Source organism: Vipera ursinii (assembly GCF_947247035.1).
Source record: "Vipera ursinii genome assembly, chromosome: 6".
Classification (NCBI taxonomy): Eukaryota; Metazoa; Chordata; class Lepidosauria; order Squamata; family Viperidae; genus Vipera; species Vipera ursinii.
The window spans coordinates 81,400,417-81,421,679 of NC_139515.1; the positions used below are offsets into that span (position 1 = coordinate 81,400,417).

Here is a 21,263-nt window from a genome sequence, read left to right on the forward strand (position 1 = left end):
TCTCTGTGCGAGCGCACCAGGCGATGGGAAATCGTTCCTGGCAGCAGACGGTCCAATAGTATCCCTTACTATTGACTATGCATAGTGAGACTAGGAGACATAGCCCAAAGGGTTCCTCCCTTCCTTCTGAGTTAAAAATAGAATCCTCTCTAGTAGCAATAATGCTGTCAATATTATCTTTCTGATTTCTTGGCTCCATCTGTTCTATCTCCTTGTATCCTTAATGACAAATTAATATGCATCTGCTCTTAATTGCTGTCTTTCTGACTCTTTTCCCCCCTGTTCTGTTATTTAATTTTGTAAGTTATTGGTTTGACTTCTTTCATTATCCCTGGTACTTTGGTTTGTTTAATTCGTGGCTGTAAGTACCTCAAGGAGAATAGTGATGGATTGAAAAGATGTTAAAAATGTTGATGTCTTTGCCTGTATAGTTCCTTAGTTGCTTATGAATCACAGCACCTGTGTAGTGGAATGCCTTTTTATCTCTTCATCGTGCGTTGTGAAACTCGAAAGGCAATACTTCTGTTGCATGAACAAACAGTTGTGCATTTACGATAAGAGCAGGGTCCTTGGTTGTTTTGATATTTTACAAACTTTTATTACGTTTTTACAAAGAACATAAAACTAATAAAAAAGAGGGAGGGAGGGAGGGAGGGAGGGAGGGAGGAAGGAAGGAAACAGAAAGGAAATTAGAAATGAGCTTTCAATTTACTTTATAGCAAATATAAGTATAATTATACAATTATCTCTTCCTCTTGGTCATTTGGATATGAGTTCTGCCAGGAGGGTTGTTCATCTCTTAATTTTATTTTTACTTATTTAGTTTTTGTACCCCATCTTTATTATTTTTACAAAAAAAGGCAGCGAACATGTTCAACACACCTTCTTCCTCCTGTTTTCCCCACCACAACGTCCCTCTGAGGTGGGTTGGGGTGAGAGGGGGTGACTGGCCCAGAGTCACCCAGCTAAAGTGGATCTTGAACTCACGGCCTCCCTCTTCTAGTGCTTTAACCACTAGACCAAACTGGCTTATTGAAGCCATTTTGCTTAACTCACTGTTTGCCAAACTGCTGAAATGCTGAAGCTGAGCTAAAAATGCAGCGTTGGTCCTTCTTTATTGATAACTCTTGGGTTGGTGCTACCCTTGAGTGATAGGAATAGTCTTCCCGCTGATTCAGACAGACAGGTTTCCACCGCACCGACAACATCTCAGGACGATGCAATTTGGGCTGGTGCTTGTACTAACTTTGAGGAGACAAAAGAAAAAGTTTGAGCTTTGTTGCCTTTCTGTCAAATCAACACCAAAAAATAAAATAAAAAATCTGTTCCATTCCCTCATTTTGCAAACTCCTTCAGAGTTCTAAAATAGAGAGGTTATTTCTCTCCCTCCCCACCACTAATGCACAAAATAGAATTGCATTTCATTATGTGGTGTTCTTAGGTAGTTTTTCTTCCCACCTCCTTGAATGTGTTTTAAGAGGCCAGCATACAAGAGAGTGCTATATTAGTGCATTATTCCGACAACAAACAGGCACTGTTCTGTTGCTACCTGCTTGGCCATTGTTCTCCGTTGTGTGTGCTTTGCGGTGGTATTTGGATGGCTTCCTGCCCTCGGCTAGCACAAAAAGGCATTTCTGTTACAATGGCCCCTAACCACACAATGACGGCATTAAGGATTTATGTGGAGGTTTCATTATTTCCCCCTCTTTTGTTCCTTGTAGGATGTCTTCCAAGCAACCAGCTTCTCCGTATGGGGAAGCAGATGGAGAGGTAGCCATGGTGACAGGCAGACAGAAAGTGGAAGAGGAAGACAGTGGCGGCCTCCCAGCCTTTCACCTTCCTTTGCATGTGAGTTTTCCCAACAAGCCCTATTTTGAGGAATTTCAGCCAGTTTCTCTGCTGACGCGAGAGCCTTGCGGCCTTAGGACTCCTTCCTCCCAGCAAAACACCATGGTAGGTCTCCTCCAGACTCTGTTGTGTGTTTGCGTGGCCTTCGCACTCCCCCTGGGCACCTAAAGATCTCTCCTTTTATTGCCTCAAGTCACTTTGCCACTGGCATGGATGGAACAACTCACAACAATGAGGAAACTCTGAGCCGTTTCCATTGTGGATGAAAACGCCATTTTGCTCGGCTCCTATTTGAGTTCCAGGTCTCTCCACTTGTGCCCTGTTTTAGATATGTGTGAAATGTTCAAATCGTTATTATTATTTTATTTATTTATTAAATTTTTAGGCCAACCCTTTCCCCTTCAAGGTGACTCTGGGCGGCTATTATTATTCCCTTGGTAGAAGTAAAAACAGCACGCATCTTGTCTACTTCTCAAGTATGAAGTGGCCAAACAGAGGTCTTTTCCACGGTCTGATCCAAACAAATGTGGAAATGTACAAATTAGGGCACACTTTATATCTTAGTAATTCACGTATTAGGTTGTGTTTTTTTTCCCCTGCAGCTATGCAGAGGAGTCCCAGATGCCTTTATCTTTTCTATGATGTTTTCATCTCTATTTATTTCTGTAGAATAACAGATTTGGTATCCCCATGCATTTACAACTAACAAACAAGTTCTTGGAAACCCTGAAGTTTGCAAATGTATACAAGTCTTTCAGACTTTTTTTTTTCTTTTTTTTTTGCTAATTCTGTCTCAGAACAAAAGGACAAAAAAAAATAATCCCTCAAAACAGACCAGCTAGAAGTAAAAGGGAATATAGAATATTGGCTTGCCATAAGCCAAGGGGAGAAAATGTGCTTGGTTTACATATTCTTGTAGACTTACTTCATATTATTTACAGGACAATGTGGAAATCACGTTTCTCTGATTTTTATGCAGACTTGATCCCACTTTAAAATTTTGTGCATGAGGGAAAAGTAGATACCAAAATGTCGATACATTTGTGAAAACCATGCACAACGATGCATTATAATTTAGGAGAAATGTTTGCAAAGAAATACTGACCTCTGACAGAGAGGCTACAGAAATGCATGTATACATCAAAGAAATGCAAGGTATTTTTTTAAAGAAGATACTTTAAATTGATGCAGAAATAGCTTAAATTATATTTAAGAAAGGAGAATAGGAAACTCTGGGAAACCCACTGACAGATTCATCAATTGCTAGTGATTGAAGAAAACCAGGGATTTGCAAATAGAACCAGAGTTGGTTGGAGAGAATTGTGTAACAGATCACCTTAAATACCAACACTTTGTTGCAGATTCTCTTTTTTAATATCCAAAGGCATCCCCTCTCCACTACCCATCCTCTTTTATCAGCCATGATCTCACGGTGCTCTTGTTTCAAAAGTTGTCCCTATGAAGCAGAGGCAGGAGTACCTGGCAACCTTTTAGGAAAACCTTGCCTGATATTTCTTGTTGCTAAACTTTATTTAGAAATGTCTCTAGTCTAGCCAACTTGCTTTCTTCCCTAAATAAAAGCATTTAAGCAAACTGGAGACGCTGAACAGGATCTTGAACCAGACAATCACCAAAGAATCCTAGAGATCCAATCACTGGTAAAGTCATCAATGAAAGGATGGATCAAAACATTTGGCCTCCTGGACTGGTGTCCATTGTATTCAAGTGGGGAGTTTTGGAGATAACTAGTTTGAATTAGCCGTGATGGTAGAGCATGATAAATTCAGGTGATAAGCCATTCCTTTCTGCTGCTGTTATTTTTTTTTAATTCATTTTCACAAGTTTATTATTTGGAGAGCCCGTTTGTTCTAGACTGGTTATAGCACCAAGCTAGAAAGCGGGAGACCATGAGTTCAAGTCCCACCTTAGGCATGAAAAGCCGTCTGGGTGAGTTTGGGCCAGTTACACTCTCTCAACCCAAGCTTCCTCAGAAGATTGTTGTTGTTGGGAAAATACATGGAAAGGAGTATTGTGTGTGTTTGTTGTCTTGAGTTATTTGTAAAAATAATAAAGGAGATAGATAGATAGATAGATAGATAGATAGATAGATAGATAGATAGATAGATAGATAGATATAGAGACATGGTTAAAACAACTTCCTAATGTGCAATCAGCCCAGGTTCGAATCTCAGAAGGGTATGGCTGACTGATGAGAACAAATAAGTTTGAAATGCATATCAGTCTCCCTTAATTCTTTGTTAGCAATCCAAAAAAAATTGCACACACACACACACACAGAGAGAGAGAGAGAGAGAGAGACAGACAGACAGACAGACAGACAAACATAGATAGATATGCTAACAAATACAACTAGTCCTTGACTTATGCTCACAATTGAGCTCAACATTTCTGTTGCTAAGTCAAACATTTGTTAAGTGAATTTTGCCCCATTTTATGATCTTATGCCACAGTTGTTAGGTGAATCACTGCAGCTGTTAAGTTAGTAACATGGTTGTTAAATGAATCTGGCTTCCCCATTGACTTTGCTTGTCAGAAGATCGCAAAAGACGATCACCTGACCCCAGGACATTGCAACCGTCATAAATATGAGTCAGTTACCAACCATCCGAATTGTGATCACGTGACCATGGGGATGCGGCAACGGTTGCAGGAGTGAAAAAGTGTTATAGATCCCTTTTTTTCCCAGTGCCATTGTAACTTTGAACGGCCATGAAATGAACCGTTATAATTTGAAAACTACCTGTACCTCTCCAATATAGGGAGTCAGTTCCTTATTTTTCTTTTATTTCTTCCTGACAGTAAAACATAAATATCCCCTTTCTTTCTCTCTTGCCTTCTTCCCCTCTGCCAAGCCCTTTTTTTAGAACACGTGGGTTTCTGTCTCCTGTTTCCTATATGAAAAGCAAAGAATTCAACCATGCTGCGTGTCATTTTTCTCAATAAAGGTGGTGTGCTAATAATCTTTCTCCGTGAAGTATCTTTTCAGATACTTCAGATAACCTGCCTGATGGCTAAGGATATGTTTGGAAGGGAATGTATGCATAGGCTGTAATTTCACCTCGAAAAGAGGAAACCCATGCGGGCAACGAATGTCATCAATCCTTTAATATCTACACTTGTTACGGGTCTGTTAGGTTTCCATTACAAGCATTTGCAGTCTCCCCCTCCTCCTCCTCCTCCTCCTCCTCCTCCTCCTCTCCTCGGGATGGTTTCAGAATAAGGAAAGTTTCTGAGGAGAAACACAAGAGGCATAAACTACATTTTGAATAAGGATGGAGCGTTGTTTTAACATTTCTAAAGGAAACAAAGGGAGAGTCAAGGCAAGGGCATGTGTGGGAGAAGTCCAGATAATGCTTTCCTTCCATTCATTGTCTTTAACAAGAATCTGTCAGAAACCCAAGCTCAATCAAGCAGAAAGAACTGGAATTTAAAAGAGTTTTAGATAGAGGAGAAAGCAACATGGTCAGATTCATTGATCCATGGATAGGGCTCGGAGTATTAAGTTCTCAAAACTTGGCTTCAGTCTCTGTACATTCAACTATTGTAGTGTTAAATCAGGCTGGACGTTTCTTCATTTTGACGTTGCCCTCATCATTAACCACAAAGCAGACAGGTCCTACATGGTTTTTCTCTTGTGGAAATACCTGTACGTATTGAATTCTCAGCAGGGGGTGAGGGGATGGGCTAAGAAAAGTCAGGCCAGGTTAGTTCTTGAGATGGGATACTTCCAGGAAACGCTGGGTCTGGAGAGTAAGACTGGGAAATCCCAAAAACATAGCAAGAAGCCACCACTTCTAGGCTGTGCCAGGAAAACTCTATGAACATGTTTTATGACATGGCAAAGACTTGAACCTGGCTCAGTGGTAAGTCCATCCAAGCATGTTGTGTACGGCTTACAACACCAATTGAGGTGGTGATTTAAGTGAGTCACACCCAATTTTATGACCTTTATGCCATGGCTGTTAAGTGAGTCACTGCAGTTATTAAATGAGTCATGCAGTCTTTAAGCAAATCCGGCTTTCCCCATTGACTTTGCTGGTCAGAAGGTGACTGGGAAGGTTGTAAATGACAATCAGATGACTCCAGGATACTGCAACCATTGTAAATATATGCCAGATTGGTCAAGCAACCAAATTTTGATCACACGACCATGGGGATGCTGCGTTAGTTTTAAGTATGAGGATTGCTAGCTTGTAAGTCACATTTTTCAAGGCAGTTGTAACTTTGAACGGTCTCTAAATGAATGGTTGTAAGTTGAGGACTACCTATATAGAATGATCCCCCATGAAATACATCCTCTACTTCTTTCTTATCCAGGTTTGAATTTTTCCTTTTCCACTGCAGTGGTCCAAGATTTTCCAGGATTTAATTTGCTGAGGACAGATAGGCAAAAACAGAGCGATCTATTCCCATACTGCTATGCTGCTTGTTTTGGGTTCACATTACATCCAAAACATCACGAACCATTTCTAGTTAAATACAGGTAGTCCTCAACTAAGGATCACAATGGAGTTTCTGTTGCTAAGTGAGGCAGTTGAATTGTGTCCCATTTTACAACCTTTCTTGTTGTGAAGTGAATCACTGCAGTGGTAAGTTAGTAGCATAGTTCTTAAGTGAACCTGGCTTCCCCATTGGCTTTGCTTGTCAGAAGGTCACAAAAAGTGATCACATGACCTCGGGACACTGGAACCGTCATAGATACATGCCAGTTGCCCAGCATCCAATTTTTTTTATTGAAAAGTTTTACAATACATTTTTAAATACAAAAAACTCCCTCCTCCCCTCTCCCCAACCCTCCCCTCCCCTCCCCTCCCCCCTCCCCAACTTCCCAGAGCTGAATACAGGGTATAGTGATACAAAGATAAGCTAGAATATGCTAACAACAAAAATAAGACAATAAATTCTATCACACTTTAACTCTCCATAGTCATAATTATATTACTAACAGATAACAAATAACTAATAATACATCATATAAAACTAATACTTATTCAAATGCTAAATGAAACTTTTTAGTCCCATATTTATTCTGAATATTTTCAATCCATCTTCTCCATTCCACAATATTCTCTGTTGCGATTGTTCTTTCAAATATGCTGAAATCTTTGCCATTTCCGCCAAGTTAGAGACTTTCAAAGTCCACTCTTCTATAGTCAGCAGTTCTTCCTTCTTCCAATATTGCGCTACTAAAAGTCTCGCTGCCGAGCCCAGCATCCAAATTTTGATCACGTGGCCTTGGGGATGCTGCAACGGTTGTAAGGGTAAAAACAGTTATACCTCACTTTTCCCAGTGCTGTTGTAACCTTGAATGGTCACTAAATGAACTGTTGTAAGTCAAGGACTACTTGTGTGCATGTGAGTGTACACATACATACACACACACACACAGAGACAGAGAGAGTAATTGTGATGGGACAATGGAGAGTGCTGTGAACGCCAGCTTAGTTATTGTGCCAGTTTTAATAATGAGATCTTTTTTTTTTCATTGTTTGGGGAAAACCGTCTCCTTCCACTCTAGACAAAAGTGTAATTACTTTTGAACGATGTGGAATGTGATCTGCCTAAATAGCATGGCAGATAGATTTGCAAAAGATTCAGATACGGCTGGCTACAATGCCATATGTGAAGCACTGCAATAAGGCATAGTTAATACGGAGCATAATTATGCATTTCTGCATACAGCACATCCATTTACAAGCACTCACAATTTCACCGTGTCAGCTTGATGTTGTTCCCTTTGTAAGAGGCAGGCCAGCTTCCCAGAACAATTGAACAGCTAAAATTCAGCAAATAACGGCGCGGTAAAAGTTTGCAATTGTTCTACTTCAATGTCTTCTCCCCCATGCTAAATTGATATTTATCTTATGATGGAATTACGTTGTTGCAAACATTATTGCTCTAAATGTCATCTGCAGAACAGCACTTGAAAGCTGTTTCCCATACGCATAATTTTAGTCTTGAAAACTGGAGTCTGATATTTCTGCATTGAGTGCGTACACTCACATTGTCTTACAAAATTACTCCAGGGTGTTACTTGAATAAACAAGACAACTCTTGGGCATTGAGAAGAGAGAGAGAGAGAGAGAGAGAGAGAGAGAGTAGAGATTGTGCAAAGCACACACCTTTTCTTCTTGTACTCTGGTTTTACTTTGGCATCAGGCTACCTCCCTTCCCCCCCCCCCCGTTTATCCAGCTACCTTTTTATTTTCAGAACAGCCTTTTGTGATCAAGGATAGGGAACGATGGCCCTTTTATGACTTGTGGACTTCAACGCCCAGAATTCCTGAGTGAGCCGAAATTCCTGCTTGGGAATTCTGGGCGTTGAAGTCCACAAGTCACAAAGGGGCCATCATTCCCTACCTCTGGATTAGACCAACCGGAGGAAAAAGAGAGAAATCAGTTAAGGAGCTCTATGGATTAAGTGTTGAGTTTGGAATTCTCTAGTTCTTCTCTGACACTCAACCCAGAATATAAATCTTGTGCAATTTAGTGCCCTTCAGATAATGTTGAATCCAAAATGCCATAGCCCCCTTCCAGACACTATGGCCTTATAATCTAGGAACTAGGGACACTACGATCCAGCACACCTATAGGCATCAGATTAAAAAAGTAGTATTCCGTTGCATTGATTTTCATTACAGATGACAGTATAGCACAGGGGTAGGCAACCTTGGCTCTTTTATGACTTGTGGACTTCAACTCCCAGAATTCCTGAGCCAGCTATGAATGGTTGCCTACCCCTGGTATAGCACATAGAACGTAGAATAATAGGATTGGATGGGAGCTTGGAGGTGTTCTAGTCCAACCCCCTGCTCAAGCAGGAAACCCTATAACATTTTAGACAAATGGCTGTCCAGTGATGGAGCATCCACAGCTTCTGGAGGCAGGTTGTTCTCCTGATTGTTCTACTGATTAATTGTTCTAACTGTCAGGAAATTTCTCCTTATTTCTACTTTGCTTCACTCTTTTATGGTCTTTTACCCACTACTTCTTAAGGGACGCGGTGGCTCAGTGGGTTAGGACTCTGAGCTTGTCGATCAGAAGGTCGGGAGTTTGGCGGGTCGAATCCTGAGTGCTGCGTAGCAGAGTGAGCGCCTGTTACTCGTCCCAGCTTCTGCCAACCTAGCAGTTCGAAAGCACGTAATAATGCAAGTAGAAAAATAGGGACCACTACGGTGGGAAGGTAACAGCATTTCGTGGACCTTTGGCGTCTAGTCATGCTGGCCTCATGACCACGGAGACATCCTTGGACAAACGCTGGCTCTTCAGCTTTGAAACGGAGATGAGCACCGGCCCCTAGAGTTGGAAACAACTAGCATGCATGTGTGAGGGAACCTTTACCTTTACCCATTACTTCTTATTCTGCCCTCAGGTGCTTTAGAGAATAGGTTGACTCCCTAAAGGTTGACTCAACTGTGACTGTCCCTCGAGTACTGGAAGACACTTATTACGTCCGCCCTAATTTTTCCCCTCTTTGTTACGCTAAGCATACCTCACTTCCTCAGTTGTTCATCCTACAGTTTAGCCTCCAGACCTCCTATCATCTTTATTGCTCTTCTCTGGACTCTTTCTAAGGTGTCAACGTCTTCCTTGTAGTGACGAATACTGGATGCAGTACTCCAGGTGTGGTCTTATCAGTGCAGTATAAAGCAGTACTATCACTTCATGTGATCTAGAAACTACCCTCAATTGGAGTTGATGTATTTTTCCAAGCTTACCATTTGAGAAACTTAATTTTAATGACTTGAGGTCCAACGAAGTGCCTTTTGAATGCAAAACACCCCTATGTCTCTTAAGCAGGGTCTTTCCCATTGTACAGTACCAATCCCCGAAACAGCCATTCATAGATATTTTGTTGCTTATCCTTTCACTTACTTCAAGCAGAGGTTTCTTCATATTTACACAGGCCAAAGGGATGAAAAATGGGCGGTGTAGTTTATTTCTTTATTTATTAATCAAATTTGTACAGCCGCCTGCCCTACAAAAAAGCAACTCAGGGCAGTGTTTAACAAGCCAACAAAACAACACAAACATAAAAAAAATATAGAAACAATCCACATTAAAAGACCAGTTGTAGGAGATGACCAAGCTGAACCTGTGGGAAGAGTCAAATGCGGCATTAGTTTGGAGTCCCTTCGTGCTCACAAGAGATCCAAGTCCTGCCCACCTTGAATTCCATTGGCTCTTATCTACCGCCAATTTGCTTTGGCCTTTAGTAGTTCAGATTCTTGTAGAGAGCTTGAGCTTGTAGTAAAGCTATATATTCATTTGAACTGCCTGGACTCCTGAATTCCTGCTCTTAACACCAGTATTATAAAAACACCTATACAAACCCTTAAGAAAGAGTGGATAAGAGGACATTACCCCTTCAGCAATGGAACCATTTAAACCATGGATCCAGTTCCCTGGGAGCCCCAGATCGAATAACATAATCAAGTCCGGAGGGACTTTGTCATAAGGGCTGCAGTTGATCTAATTTTGGGAGGAGAATGTTTTATAAAGTGATTGCCACAACAGTGAAGGCACATCTCCTGGAACCTATCAAAAGTACTTCTGTAGCTCATGGTACCCAGATACAGGCAATCCTCGACTTTTGTTTAGGGACCATGCAAAGTCACAACAGCACAAACAAAAGTGACTTATGACCACTTTTCATACTTACAACTGTTGCAGCATCCTCACAGTCACATGATCAAAATTTGGACACTTGGCAACTGGCTGACATTTAAGATAAGGTCATCTTCATAAGATAATCTTTATTGTCTTTTTTTTTACTGTGGGCACAACGACACACATCAAAAATGAAATTTAGTTGCCCGCTCTCAAAGTGAAACACATACATGGCACACACCTAAGACATACTATAAACGACATATGTATAGACCCACACCCCTACATATGCACATGTTGTTTATAGTATGTTTTAGGTGTGTGTCATGTATGAGTTTTACTTTGAGAGCGGGCAACTAAATTTCATTGTTGATGTGTGCTGTTATGGTGGGTCCTGTGATCACCTTCTGGTGATCAATGGGGAAGCCAGATTCAGTTAACAACTGTGTTCCTAACTTAACAACTGCAGTCATTCACTTAAAAAGTGTGGCAAGAAAGGTCATAAAATGGGGCAAAACTCAGTTAACAACTGTCTCACTTTAGCAACATAAGTTTTGGGCTCAACTGTGGTCAGAAGTCAAGGACTGCCTGTACTGGTTTACTGCCAGATCTAATGAAGCGGGCTCATGTAACCCTATTTTTTTTCATTCATGAACTATTAGCAAGAATGAACGTTAAAGTTACAGGGGGATTTTGATTGGGAACTGGGTCTTGGAAGACATTGGCAAAGCTTTGGCTAAAAGGTACAAGAAATGACAATAAGCAAAATTTGGGGAGTGAATCATGGTTTTCTGCCAAATAAAGAGTATGCAACCCGAGGTTTTGTTTTTCAGCAGATCATTGAGAATTGTACAAGTGTGAGAAAGAAAATGCATTATACATTCGGTGACTTTTAATTGTTTTATTTTTTTTTAATGCCTTTGTAAGCTGCTGTATTAAATTGGCTAAATTAAATTAGTTTGGAGAAAGCATAAGATCACATGAACAGAATTGAGTTACAGATTGTTAATCAGAGATGTGGAGCTGAATTTTGCTTATCAAAAGGCAATGAGAGTAGTATACTGTATGAGGAAAGGAAAACATATGGGAAGAATAGTGAAATCTGTCAGCAATGAATGGACCCTGCATAAGGGTGGGATTTAATATCAGAATGAGAGACCAGTATAAAGGAATATATTGAGGACACGTGGAGACAGGGAGAGAATAAATGAGGGACAAACCACAAAGAAATTCCATGGAGAAGTAAGTTGGTCTAGGGAAAGGGGAAGATGGAGAAAATAATGGTTGGATAGAATTGATGGAATCCTCAAAACGAGAACAAAAACCAAAGTTATGTGGAAGCAAAGATCATTTGCAAAGGTACTGTATACAAGTAGTCCTCAACTTACAATCATTCCTTTAATGACCATTCAGAGTTTTAGTGTCACTGAAGAAGAAAAAAAAGATTTGTGACTGGTCCTCACGCTTAAAACTGTCACAGCATTGCCATAGTTACTTGACCAAAATTTGTGTGCTTGGCAACCAGCATGTATTTATGTTCGTTGCAGCATCCTGAGATCAGATGATTAACATTTGGAAACCTACCATTCTATCTTTGACAAGCAACGCCAACTGGGGGCAGGGGGGGGGCTTCATGATCATGTGATTCACTTAACAACCGCAGCAATTTGTTTAACAACTATGGCAAAAAAAGGTTCTAAAATTGGGTGTGACTCGCTTAACAACTGCCTTGCAGAGCAATGGAAATTCTAGTCCCATATGTGGTCTTAAGTCAGGGACTGTCTTTAAAGTAAGACTTGTGGTGTGGCGTAATATATTTAAGGTGGGTATTGTCATTATCTTTTGCTTTAACATTGCTTTCCCATTCTGTACTCTGAATAATTTTGCTGACCTAAAGGCAAGAATTTGATGGATAAAATAAAGTTGGAAGGGTCCTTGGAGGTCATCTAGTCCAATCCCCTGCTCATGCAGGAAACCCTATACCATTTCAAACAAGTGGCTGTCCAGTCTCTTCTTAAAAACCTCCAGTGTTGGAGGATTCAGAGCTTCTGGAGGCAGGTTGTTCCACTGGTTAATTGTTCTAACTGTCAGAAAATTCCTCCTTAGTTCTAGGTTGCTTCTCTCCTTGGTTAGTTTCCATCCGTTGCTTCTTGTCCTGCATTCAGGTGCTTTGAAGAATAGCTTGACTCCCTCTTCTTTGGGGCAGACCCTGAGATATTGGAAGGCTGCTATCATGTCACCCCTCACCCTTCTCTTCATTAAACTAGACATACCCAATTCCAGCAACCGTTCCTTATATGTTTTAGCCTCCAGTCCCCCAATCATCTTTGTTGCTCTTCTCTGTACTCTTTCTAGAGTCTCAACATCTTTTTTACATCATGGTGACCAAAACTGGATGCCGTATTCCAAGTGTGGCCTTACCAAGGCATTGCAAAGTATTATTAACACTTCATGTGATCTTGATTCTATCTCTTGGTTAATGCAGCCTAGCACTGTGTTGTAAATTCTCAGTCATCCAGATCACGGTTGTCCCAAAGGTGCTTTTTTAAGAGACAGCTGGACTTCCTTTGTTTCGCCTTGTTTGTTTAGAACTGAAGAAGCTTCTTGGATGAGAAGCGAAACATCTTCAAGGACAAACAAAGAAAGTCCAGTTGCCTTTTGAAAAAAGCACCTTTGGGTGACACTTAAGCCCGACCTCATTGCCTTTTAGTCTTTTTCATTATATAATATAATTATATAAGAGCCTTGGTGGAGCAGTGGGCTAATGCCTCCTTAAGTAACACCAGCTGCCTGCAATTAGTGCAGGTTCACATCCCACCAGGCTCAAGGTTGACTCAGCCTTCCATCCTTCCGAGGTAGGTAAAATGAGGACCCAGATTGTTGGGGGCAATTAAGCTGACTTTGTAATAATGCCGCTTGTGTGTGTGTGTGTGAAAGCCCTAATAAGCAGGCATATACATAGAATGAAGGCTCCTGCTAAGGTTGTAAGCCGCCCTGAGTCTTCGGAGAAGGGCGGGATATAAATGGAATTAAAAATTAAAAAAATAAAAATAAAAAATAATACATACTTCAGAACAAGAATTGCACAAACATCTTCTAGTCATTTCTGGCCCTGGGAGCAAACCTTGACAGCGTATTTCTAAGACACCAATCTAATATCAGGTTGATGTTGTTTAATGGCTGGAATGTATGATGAAACAGGCTTGATGCTGGTCTTTGAAGTGGGTCTACTGTGAAAACAGAAGAGTGGAACAATGAGGGATTTAAATCAATGTGTTCAATGGCAGTCACAACAGGCCCAGGCAAAGCCTCTGTATGGGTGATTGGAAAGTTCAGAGCCCAAGCCAAGGCCTCTGTGCACAAGGGTGGGGTTGGCTGGCAGTGTGTTGTGGAGGAACAGCTGTGTGTGAAGCCCTGCCATCTTTGAAAGGACTCATTGGGAGTCAGTTAAGCAGAAAATAATCACCTGAAAAGCAAACACCTTGTTTTATGTATGTGCTGGGAACTGTATATCTTCTATTGTTTCCAACCCTGGAGGCACACACCTAGCGAGGACAATTGAATGACTCGGACAATTGAATGACTTCATACCAGAAAATATTTGTATTTGAGGCTCTGCGTCTGCCGGTTTATTTGGGCAGCTGAAAAAAACTGTGTACAAACCAATGAGGTGGAAATGTATTGTAGACCTTCATGTCGGCTACCGTTGTGGAAGATTGCTTGTCGTTGTTTCCTCACCAGTCAAAGTAAGCGAGTCTTAACATTGAATGGAACACAGTCACCCATCTCATGTGAATCTTGGAGACAAAATCAGCCCCATCCCAGTGTTTCATTAGTCTACAAGGGGTGGAAATTAACCAAGCAGAGAAGCAACCTAGAAGTAAGGGGAATTTTCCTAACGCTGAGAGGAATCAACCAATGGAATAGCTTGCCTTCAGAAGCTTGCCATCACTGGAGGCTTTCAAAAAGAAGTGGACAGCCATTTGTCTGAAATGGTATAGGGCCGTAGGGGACGAACCCATGCCACGTGTGCCACAGGTGGCACGCAGAGCCCTCTCTGTGGGCACGTGCGCCGTCGCCCCAGTCCTAGGCCTTCAGCTGGGTTTTATAAAACCTTCTCGCTTTAGGCCTCCGCCACCGTGTGCAAAAAAAAAAAAGGTTCAATCAATCAATCAATTTCAACTTCTCGCGGGGGGGGGAATGATCTTGCAAAGTTGGAATTGATTGTTTGAACTTTTAAATCCCACCCAGTCTGCCATTACCACTGCAGCCACGCCCATCCCATAGGCCACGGCCACCCAATGGGCCATGCCCACCCGGCACCTGATGATACATAAGTGAGTTTTGGGTTGCCGTTTGGGCACTCGGTCTCTAAAAGGTTCGCCATCACTGGTATAGGGTCTGCTCAAGCAAGGGACTAGAAGACCGCCCCCCAACTCTATTATTCTATTTTATCTGCATAGAATTTGGGGGATAACCTGCCTTGTAGCTGGGATCACTTAATGACGTCTGCTATTGTAGACACTCAAGTATTTAGCCAAATGTTGGCTGAAATTAAGGCGTGCTGCCTTCCATCTGCGCTAAATAACATCTCTGTCTCTCTCTCTCAAGTCAACTTCAATTATAGGTAGTCCTTAACTTACAGCTATTTGTTTAGTGACTGTTCAAAGTTACAACAGTACTGAAAAAAAATGACTGTTTCTCACGCAACCCTTGCCCCATCCCCACGGTCACATGATCAAAATTTGGACGCTTTGCAACTGGCAAATATATTTACGATGGTTACAGTGTCCCAGGCTCATGCGATGACCTTTTGCGACGTTCTGACTAGCAAAACCAATGCAGAAGCCTGATTCCCTTAGCAGCTATGTTACTCGCTTAACAACCACAGTGATTCACTTAACAACCGTGGCAAGTAAAGTTGTAAAACGGGGGCAAAACTCACTTAACAACTGTCTTGCTGAGCAATGGACAATTGAGGCTCAACTGTGATCGTTAAATCGAGGACGACTGGTACCGGTAGCCAGAAGGGAACTAGTTTGCCATTGGCTTCTTCTGGATTCTTCTTCTTTTTTTCAATTTCCCAATCTAGCTTGTCCCCGGAGATTTCCTGATAGTGATCCATCCAAAAAGTAGCCAGATCTACTCCTGTTTTTCCTTTCTCAAATTCAGTAAAGCGTTTGCTGCCTCCTGCTTTCCTGTTTTATATGGGGGCCCTTCCTCATGCAGCCTTAGAATAGAATAAAGCTAGAAGGGATCTTGGAGGTCATCTAGTCCAGCTCCCTGTTCAAGCAGGAGAACCTATACCATCTCAGATAGGTGATTGTCTAGTCTCTTCTTAAAAATTTCCAGTGATGGAGCACCCATGATTTCTGAAGGCAAGATGTTCCACTGGTTAATTGTCCTCACTGTCAGGAAGTTTCTCCTTAATTCCAGGTTGCTTCTCTCTTTGATCGGTTTCCAACCATTGTTTCTCGTCCTTCCCTCAGGTGCTTTGGTGAGCAACCTGACCCCCTCTGCCTTGTGGCAGCCCCTCCGATCCTGGAAGACTGCTATGAGGTCTCCCCTATTTTTTCTTCTCTTTAGACTAGCCAAACCCAAGTCCCATAGCCGTTCTTCGTATGTTTTAGTCTTCAGGCCTCTGATCATCTTAGTTGCTCTTCTCTGATTTTTTTTTCAAAACTCTCAACATCTTTTTTGTGATACGGTGACCAAAATTAGCTGCAGTATTCCAGGTGTGGTCTTACTAGGGTTTTATAAAGTGGTACTAATGCTGCGTGTGATCTTGATTCTATGCCTCTGTTTATGCAGCCCAGGATTGTATTAGCTTTTTTGGCGGCTGCTGCACACTTCTGGCTCATAGCCAAGCGATCCTCCACTAGGACTCCAAGGTCCTTCTCACAGTCACTGTTTTTAAGCCAGGTCTTGCCCAATCTGTATTTGTGCCTTTGGTTTTTCCTACCCAAGTGTAAGACTTTGCTTTTCTCCACATTGAAACTCATTTTGTTCGATAGGGCCCATTGTTCAAGCCCGTCAGATATTGGAATACTGCTATCACATCACCCCTAGTCCTATTTTTCTCTAGACTGGCCATACCCAATTCCTGCAACCATTCTTCATATGTTTTTGTCTCCAGGCCCTTAATTATCTTAGTTGTTCTTCTTTGTGCTTTTTCCAACGTCTCAACATTTTTTTTTTTGTAATGTGGTGACCAAAACTGGATGCCCTATTTCAGGTGTGGTCTTACTAAGGGTTTATAAAGCGGTACTAATACTTCATGTGATTTTGCTTCTATGCCTCTGTTTATGCAACCAAGGATTGTATTAGCTTTTTTGACTGCTGCCGCACACTGCTGGCTCATGTTTTAAGTGTTTGTTCACTAGGATTCCAAGGTCCCTCTCACAGTTAGTGTTTTGGAGCCAGGTTTCGCCTTATCTGTACTTCTAGCTTTGGTTTTTCCTGCCTAGGTGTAAAACCTTGCTTTTCTCCACAATGAAACTCATTTTGTTGGATAGGGCCCATTGTTCAAGTTTGTCAAGATCTTTTTGGATCCTGAGTTTTGTCTTCTGGGGGGTTGGCTACTCCTGTCAGTTTGGGGTCATCTGCAAATTTGATGAGTTCCCCTTCAATTCCCTCATCTAAGTCATTGATGAAGATAATGTCTGCAAGGTTTCCTATTGCGGATGTTTGAACTCAATACACGAGTGCATGCAACAGCTTGCAAAGTACAGACATCCCAGGGCTACTTAGGACCCAGTTTAAAGCTACAACAGATACCTTCCCACATTCAGATGATCCCATTTTGGGTAGCTAGCAACCAGCCTGCATTTACCGCCCTTTGCAGAAACCCACGTTCATGCGATTACAATTTATGATGTTTCTTGCCAAAAACTTGCATTTACTTCCTTTTTCTCGCCCAAAAAAAAGTCCATTGAGGACGAGGGTTCACTTCACAACTGAGGCATTTGCTTGTTTGCTTAATGACCGGCCACAAAAAAAGTCCCTAATATTAGGCATCTTCTGAATGACCTGATCTGCATGACTTTATGACCCTAATTCTGGGCTCAATTACAGTCATAAATCAAGGACTACCTGGTGTTCCACAGTGATGTAGTAGGCCGGGCCTTTGCAGGTAGCCACCACTTAAGTGGCCTTTTCTTTTGAAATAGCAGTTGGAATTGTGGGTTTGCCTGGTGAGAATTGCTTCCATGTGAGATGACAAAATCCCATTCTTTGTTAAAGGATATTTCTGTACCGAGATAAGCCTGAAGGTGGGCTCATCACTGTCACATCATTTGCAGTCATTTTGATACCCAATTGACCACAGTAAAGCCTTGAGCAAAAGAAAGGAAAACCAGCATCGGTGACAGTATGTTTTAGGCAGTTAATTAAGAGTTTTCAGAAACTGTTCCCTTTCTTTTCTTTTTCCCCCCCTACCTCCCTTTTCCATTCAAGCTGCAAAGCAGTTCAGGGTTGTCTTCTTGCTTGCCAATAAACAGGCAGCACACATGTGAATAAACAAGCATTTTCTCCTGTTAAAGAAGGCCAACAATGTCCCTGAACTCCGTGAAACGAACATCACAAGATAAAGCAATTGACTAGCTTTTGAGTCCAAATTAGCTGGGAATGACTTGGGCCATAGATCTTCAAACAATGCTGTCCTTATCTGGGGAGGAAGTCCTTTTGCTTCAACATTATCTCTTCTTTGGGCTTTGCAAAAACACACATAGACACAAACTCAGGCCAGTCCTGAATGGAATAGGACTTTGGATAGCAGATTATCTGTTTTTTTTTTTCCAGCTACAAATAGGATGTGGGCGAAAGGGGCGGTAAATGCAGGACAAGGATTTGAAAACAAGGACCTGCTAAGACAGTTTTGCACCTGATAATTGTCCCTGTTCCTCTTGCGACATGATATCCCTTTGATTATTCAGCATTGCCATCCTGTTAATAATTAATTGCCTCTTTTGAAATATGAGGAAGGTGTGTTCTGCTCAAGGATGAAAAAAAAAGCTTTCCCCCCCTACCTCTTCTCTTTCCATAACAACCTGATCTATGATTCAAGTAAACAAAAGAGTCTGTAGTGAAATCGGTACGTGGGATGCATTAAGGCAAACCCTCTTCCCTAGATTAGTTTATTATTATTATTATTATTATTATTATTATTATTATTATTATTATTATTATTATTATTATTATTATTATTATTATTATTATGTTGGCTCATAATAATGCTGTGCCTTGCGGTTTCTTGCCTTCCTCCCCGAAAGAGGCTTCTGTTTTTCCACTTGTTTCTCTGTAAAACTCAAGGATGTCTTTCAACACTTCTTGTAGTATTATTGAGCTGGCATCTCCACTGGAGATCAAAAGAGGAAGCTACTGCTGGATAATTATTTTATTCTGTACATCTACCCATCCACTGGTATCTGGCAGAAGCCACAATGGCGTCTGGCACACCAGGATGCCATTTGCGTGATGGTATCATAACTTCCATCACGTCTCTTGACTTATTTGCTCCACCTGCAGGCACCCATCTTCTCACCCCACTGAAAACTCTCTGTCTGCCCAGACTTCTCAGCCTGGGCAAGCTCTATCATCACCTTGGGGAAAGCAGGTTATGTTATGGGGGTCCCATTGGTTAGGGATGCACATCTGGTGGGACCACGAAAAAGGTCTGTAGGAAGAAAAGTCTTCATCATGGTTCCATCCAAGCCGGGAATAAACAACATGGCGACTGCTTTAGGAAGAAGGTTACAGTTTATTGCAGAGGAAAGCCAGACAGAAAGATGGATCCAGCAGAAAAAGGACTGAGCACATGTGGGTAGTGGGATTTTATACCCACTGGACTCTTTTGTTTGGAGTTGCTTCCTGTTTGAGACTATTTCCTGTGTCACATATTCTGTCCTGAGTCTAGGTGTGCTTTCCTGGTATTCTCAATGGTTGTGGGTCAATCCATCCTATTATGTCTTAGTGGGGTATGTTGATTTTAGGTGTCTTTGTCTTCCTAAGCTTCTAGTCCCCTACATCTGCATTTGTACAGAGCATGAGGGAGGGAGAGCTGGGGCTATTAAGCAAACCAGGCATGCTTTTCTGTTTCTTCAAAATCTTTTTAGGAAATATATTTTTCTGCCCTTTTAATATTTCCTTCTTTGGGGAGCTGACTTCCCACAGGTCCTCCTCTGTGGCAGCCTCTTCTGCGGGGGGTGGGTGGGAATCATTTCCTTGGTGTTCTCTGAGCTGGGTAGTTTTCTTGCAGATGTTTCAGTACCCAAACTAGGTAACCCCAATCTCTCTCTCTCTCTCTCTCTCTCTCTCTCTCTCTCTCTCTCTCTCTCTCTCTCTCTCTCTCTCTCTCTCTCTCTCCCTCTCCCTCTCCCTCTCCCTCTCTCTCTCTCCTTCTCCTTCTCCTTCTCCTTCTCCTTCTCCTTCTCCTTCTCTTATCTCTTCTGATTTGAGGATTGAGGTAAATGACAGGTAGGAACAGTGGTGATAACATTAAACTACATCCCTTGAATATTCAACTTTGTTAGTCAAAGCAGGAACGTAGGTAAATGTGGGCAATCAAATAATTCTATTCTAGTTTTCCAAAATACTTTTTCCTGGATCACTTTATCACTCCCAATTGAGTGTCATGAAGAATATTGCTTGAATTGGCCCTTCAATTTTGTTTGCCTCAGGGTCAGTTTCTTTCCCCAACAGAAGTGGGAAACTTAAAGTGACTTAATACCTTTCCTTCTATTGTTTTGTTGTTGTTGTTGTTGTTGTTGTTGTTGTTGTTGTTGTTTTGAAAGAATGAAATGGCACAGTGTAGACAAATTGAAAGAAATAAGCAATTAAAACCACACCTCTTCTTCAATCCCATTTGTTCATTTTAAGGTGGTTTTTCCTCTCAGGTGAATTCATTTTGAGAGATGTTATATTCTGGTCCTGATGACAGTGAATGAGATTGATGCATGTCTAGGAAGCAAGAGAGATTTAGAGCTGGTGTCACTATAGGGAAAATTCCCCAGGCCTTCGGTCATCCATTATACTGAGGTACACATGTACTCACACACACAAACACACGCTCCACGCAATTCATAGGATTGGATAGAATTGGCTTCCCTCCTTAAATTTATTCCAACTTACAAAGTCTACAAAGAAATCCTAGAAACATTTATGTGGAAGCAAACAACAGTTTCTTGTATTATTTGATTATGACATGTATATTAAACACACAAACACCACACAGGTCATAGGTTGAGACAGAATTGGCTTTCCTTCTTGAGTTCATTCCATCTTATAAAGTCTACATGGAAATGCTTCTACGTGGAAGTACATAACTACCTGGAAGCAAACACATAATACAAGTTCTTGTATTATTTAATTATGACTTATTAAACACACACATACCTTCCACACAATTCATAAGATAGGACAGAATTGGCTTTTCTTCTTAGAGTTTATTTCATCTTCCAAAGTCTACATGGAAATGGTAGGAACACTTAAATGGAAGGAAACAACAAGGTCTGGTACTTGATTATGACATTTATATTAAACATCCGCACACAGAGACAGCAACACTCCACACAATTCATAGGATGAGATAGAATTGTGTTCTCCCCCTTGAGTTTATTCCATCTTATAAAGCCTATATGGAAAAGCTTCTACAGGGAAGGAAACAACAATTCTTGTATCATTTATTATGACACACACACAGAGTATATATTCTGCAAATTATGTCTGTGTGCATGTGCATATCTGAGTATAATGGGTGCACTCAGAATGAAGCTGTCATGCTTAAA

The 21,263-nt window shown here is 41.4% G+C and overlaps 1 protein-coding gene across 2 annotated transcripts in view; it reads left to right on the forward strand.

Annotated features, from left to right (window-relative positions):
* The window catches only part of SOX5 (SRY-box transcription factor 5), a gene marked incomplete at its 5' end in the record, with an annotated part of 496,539 nt that overhangs the window by 67,400 nt on the left and 407,876 nt on the right, over window positions 1–21,263 (forward strand). For both annotated transcript variants that reach the window (XM_083365302.1, XM_083365301.1), the window contains one exon: window positions 1,722–1,953. In XM_083365302.1, the coding sequence (XP_083221428.1) occupies window positions 1,722–1,953 (232 nt within the window). The remainder of the gene's footprint in view (window positions 1–1,721; window positions 1,954–21,263) is intronic.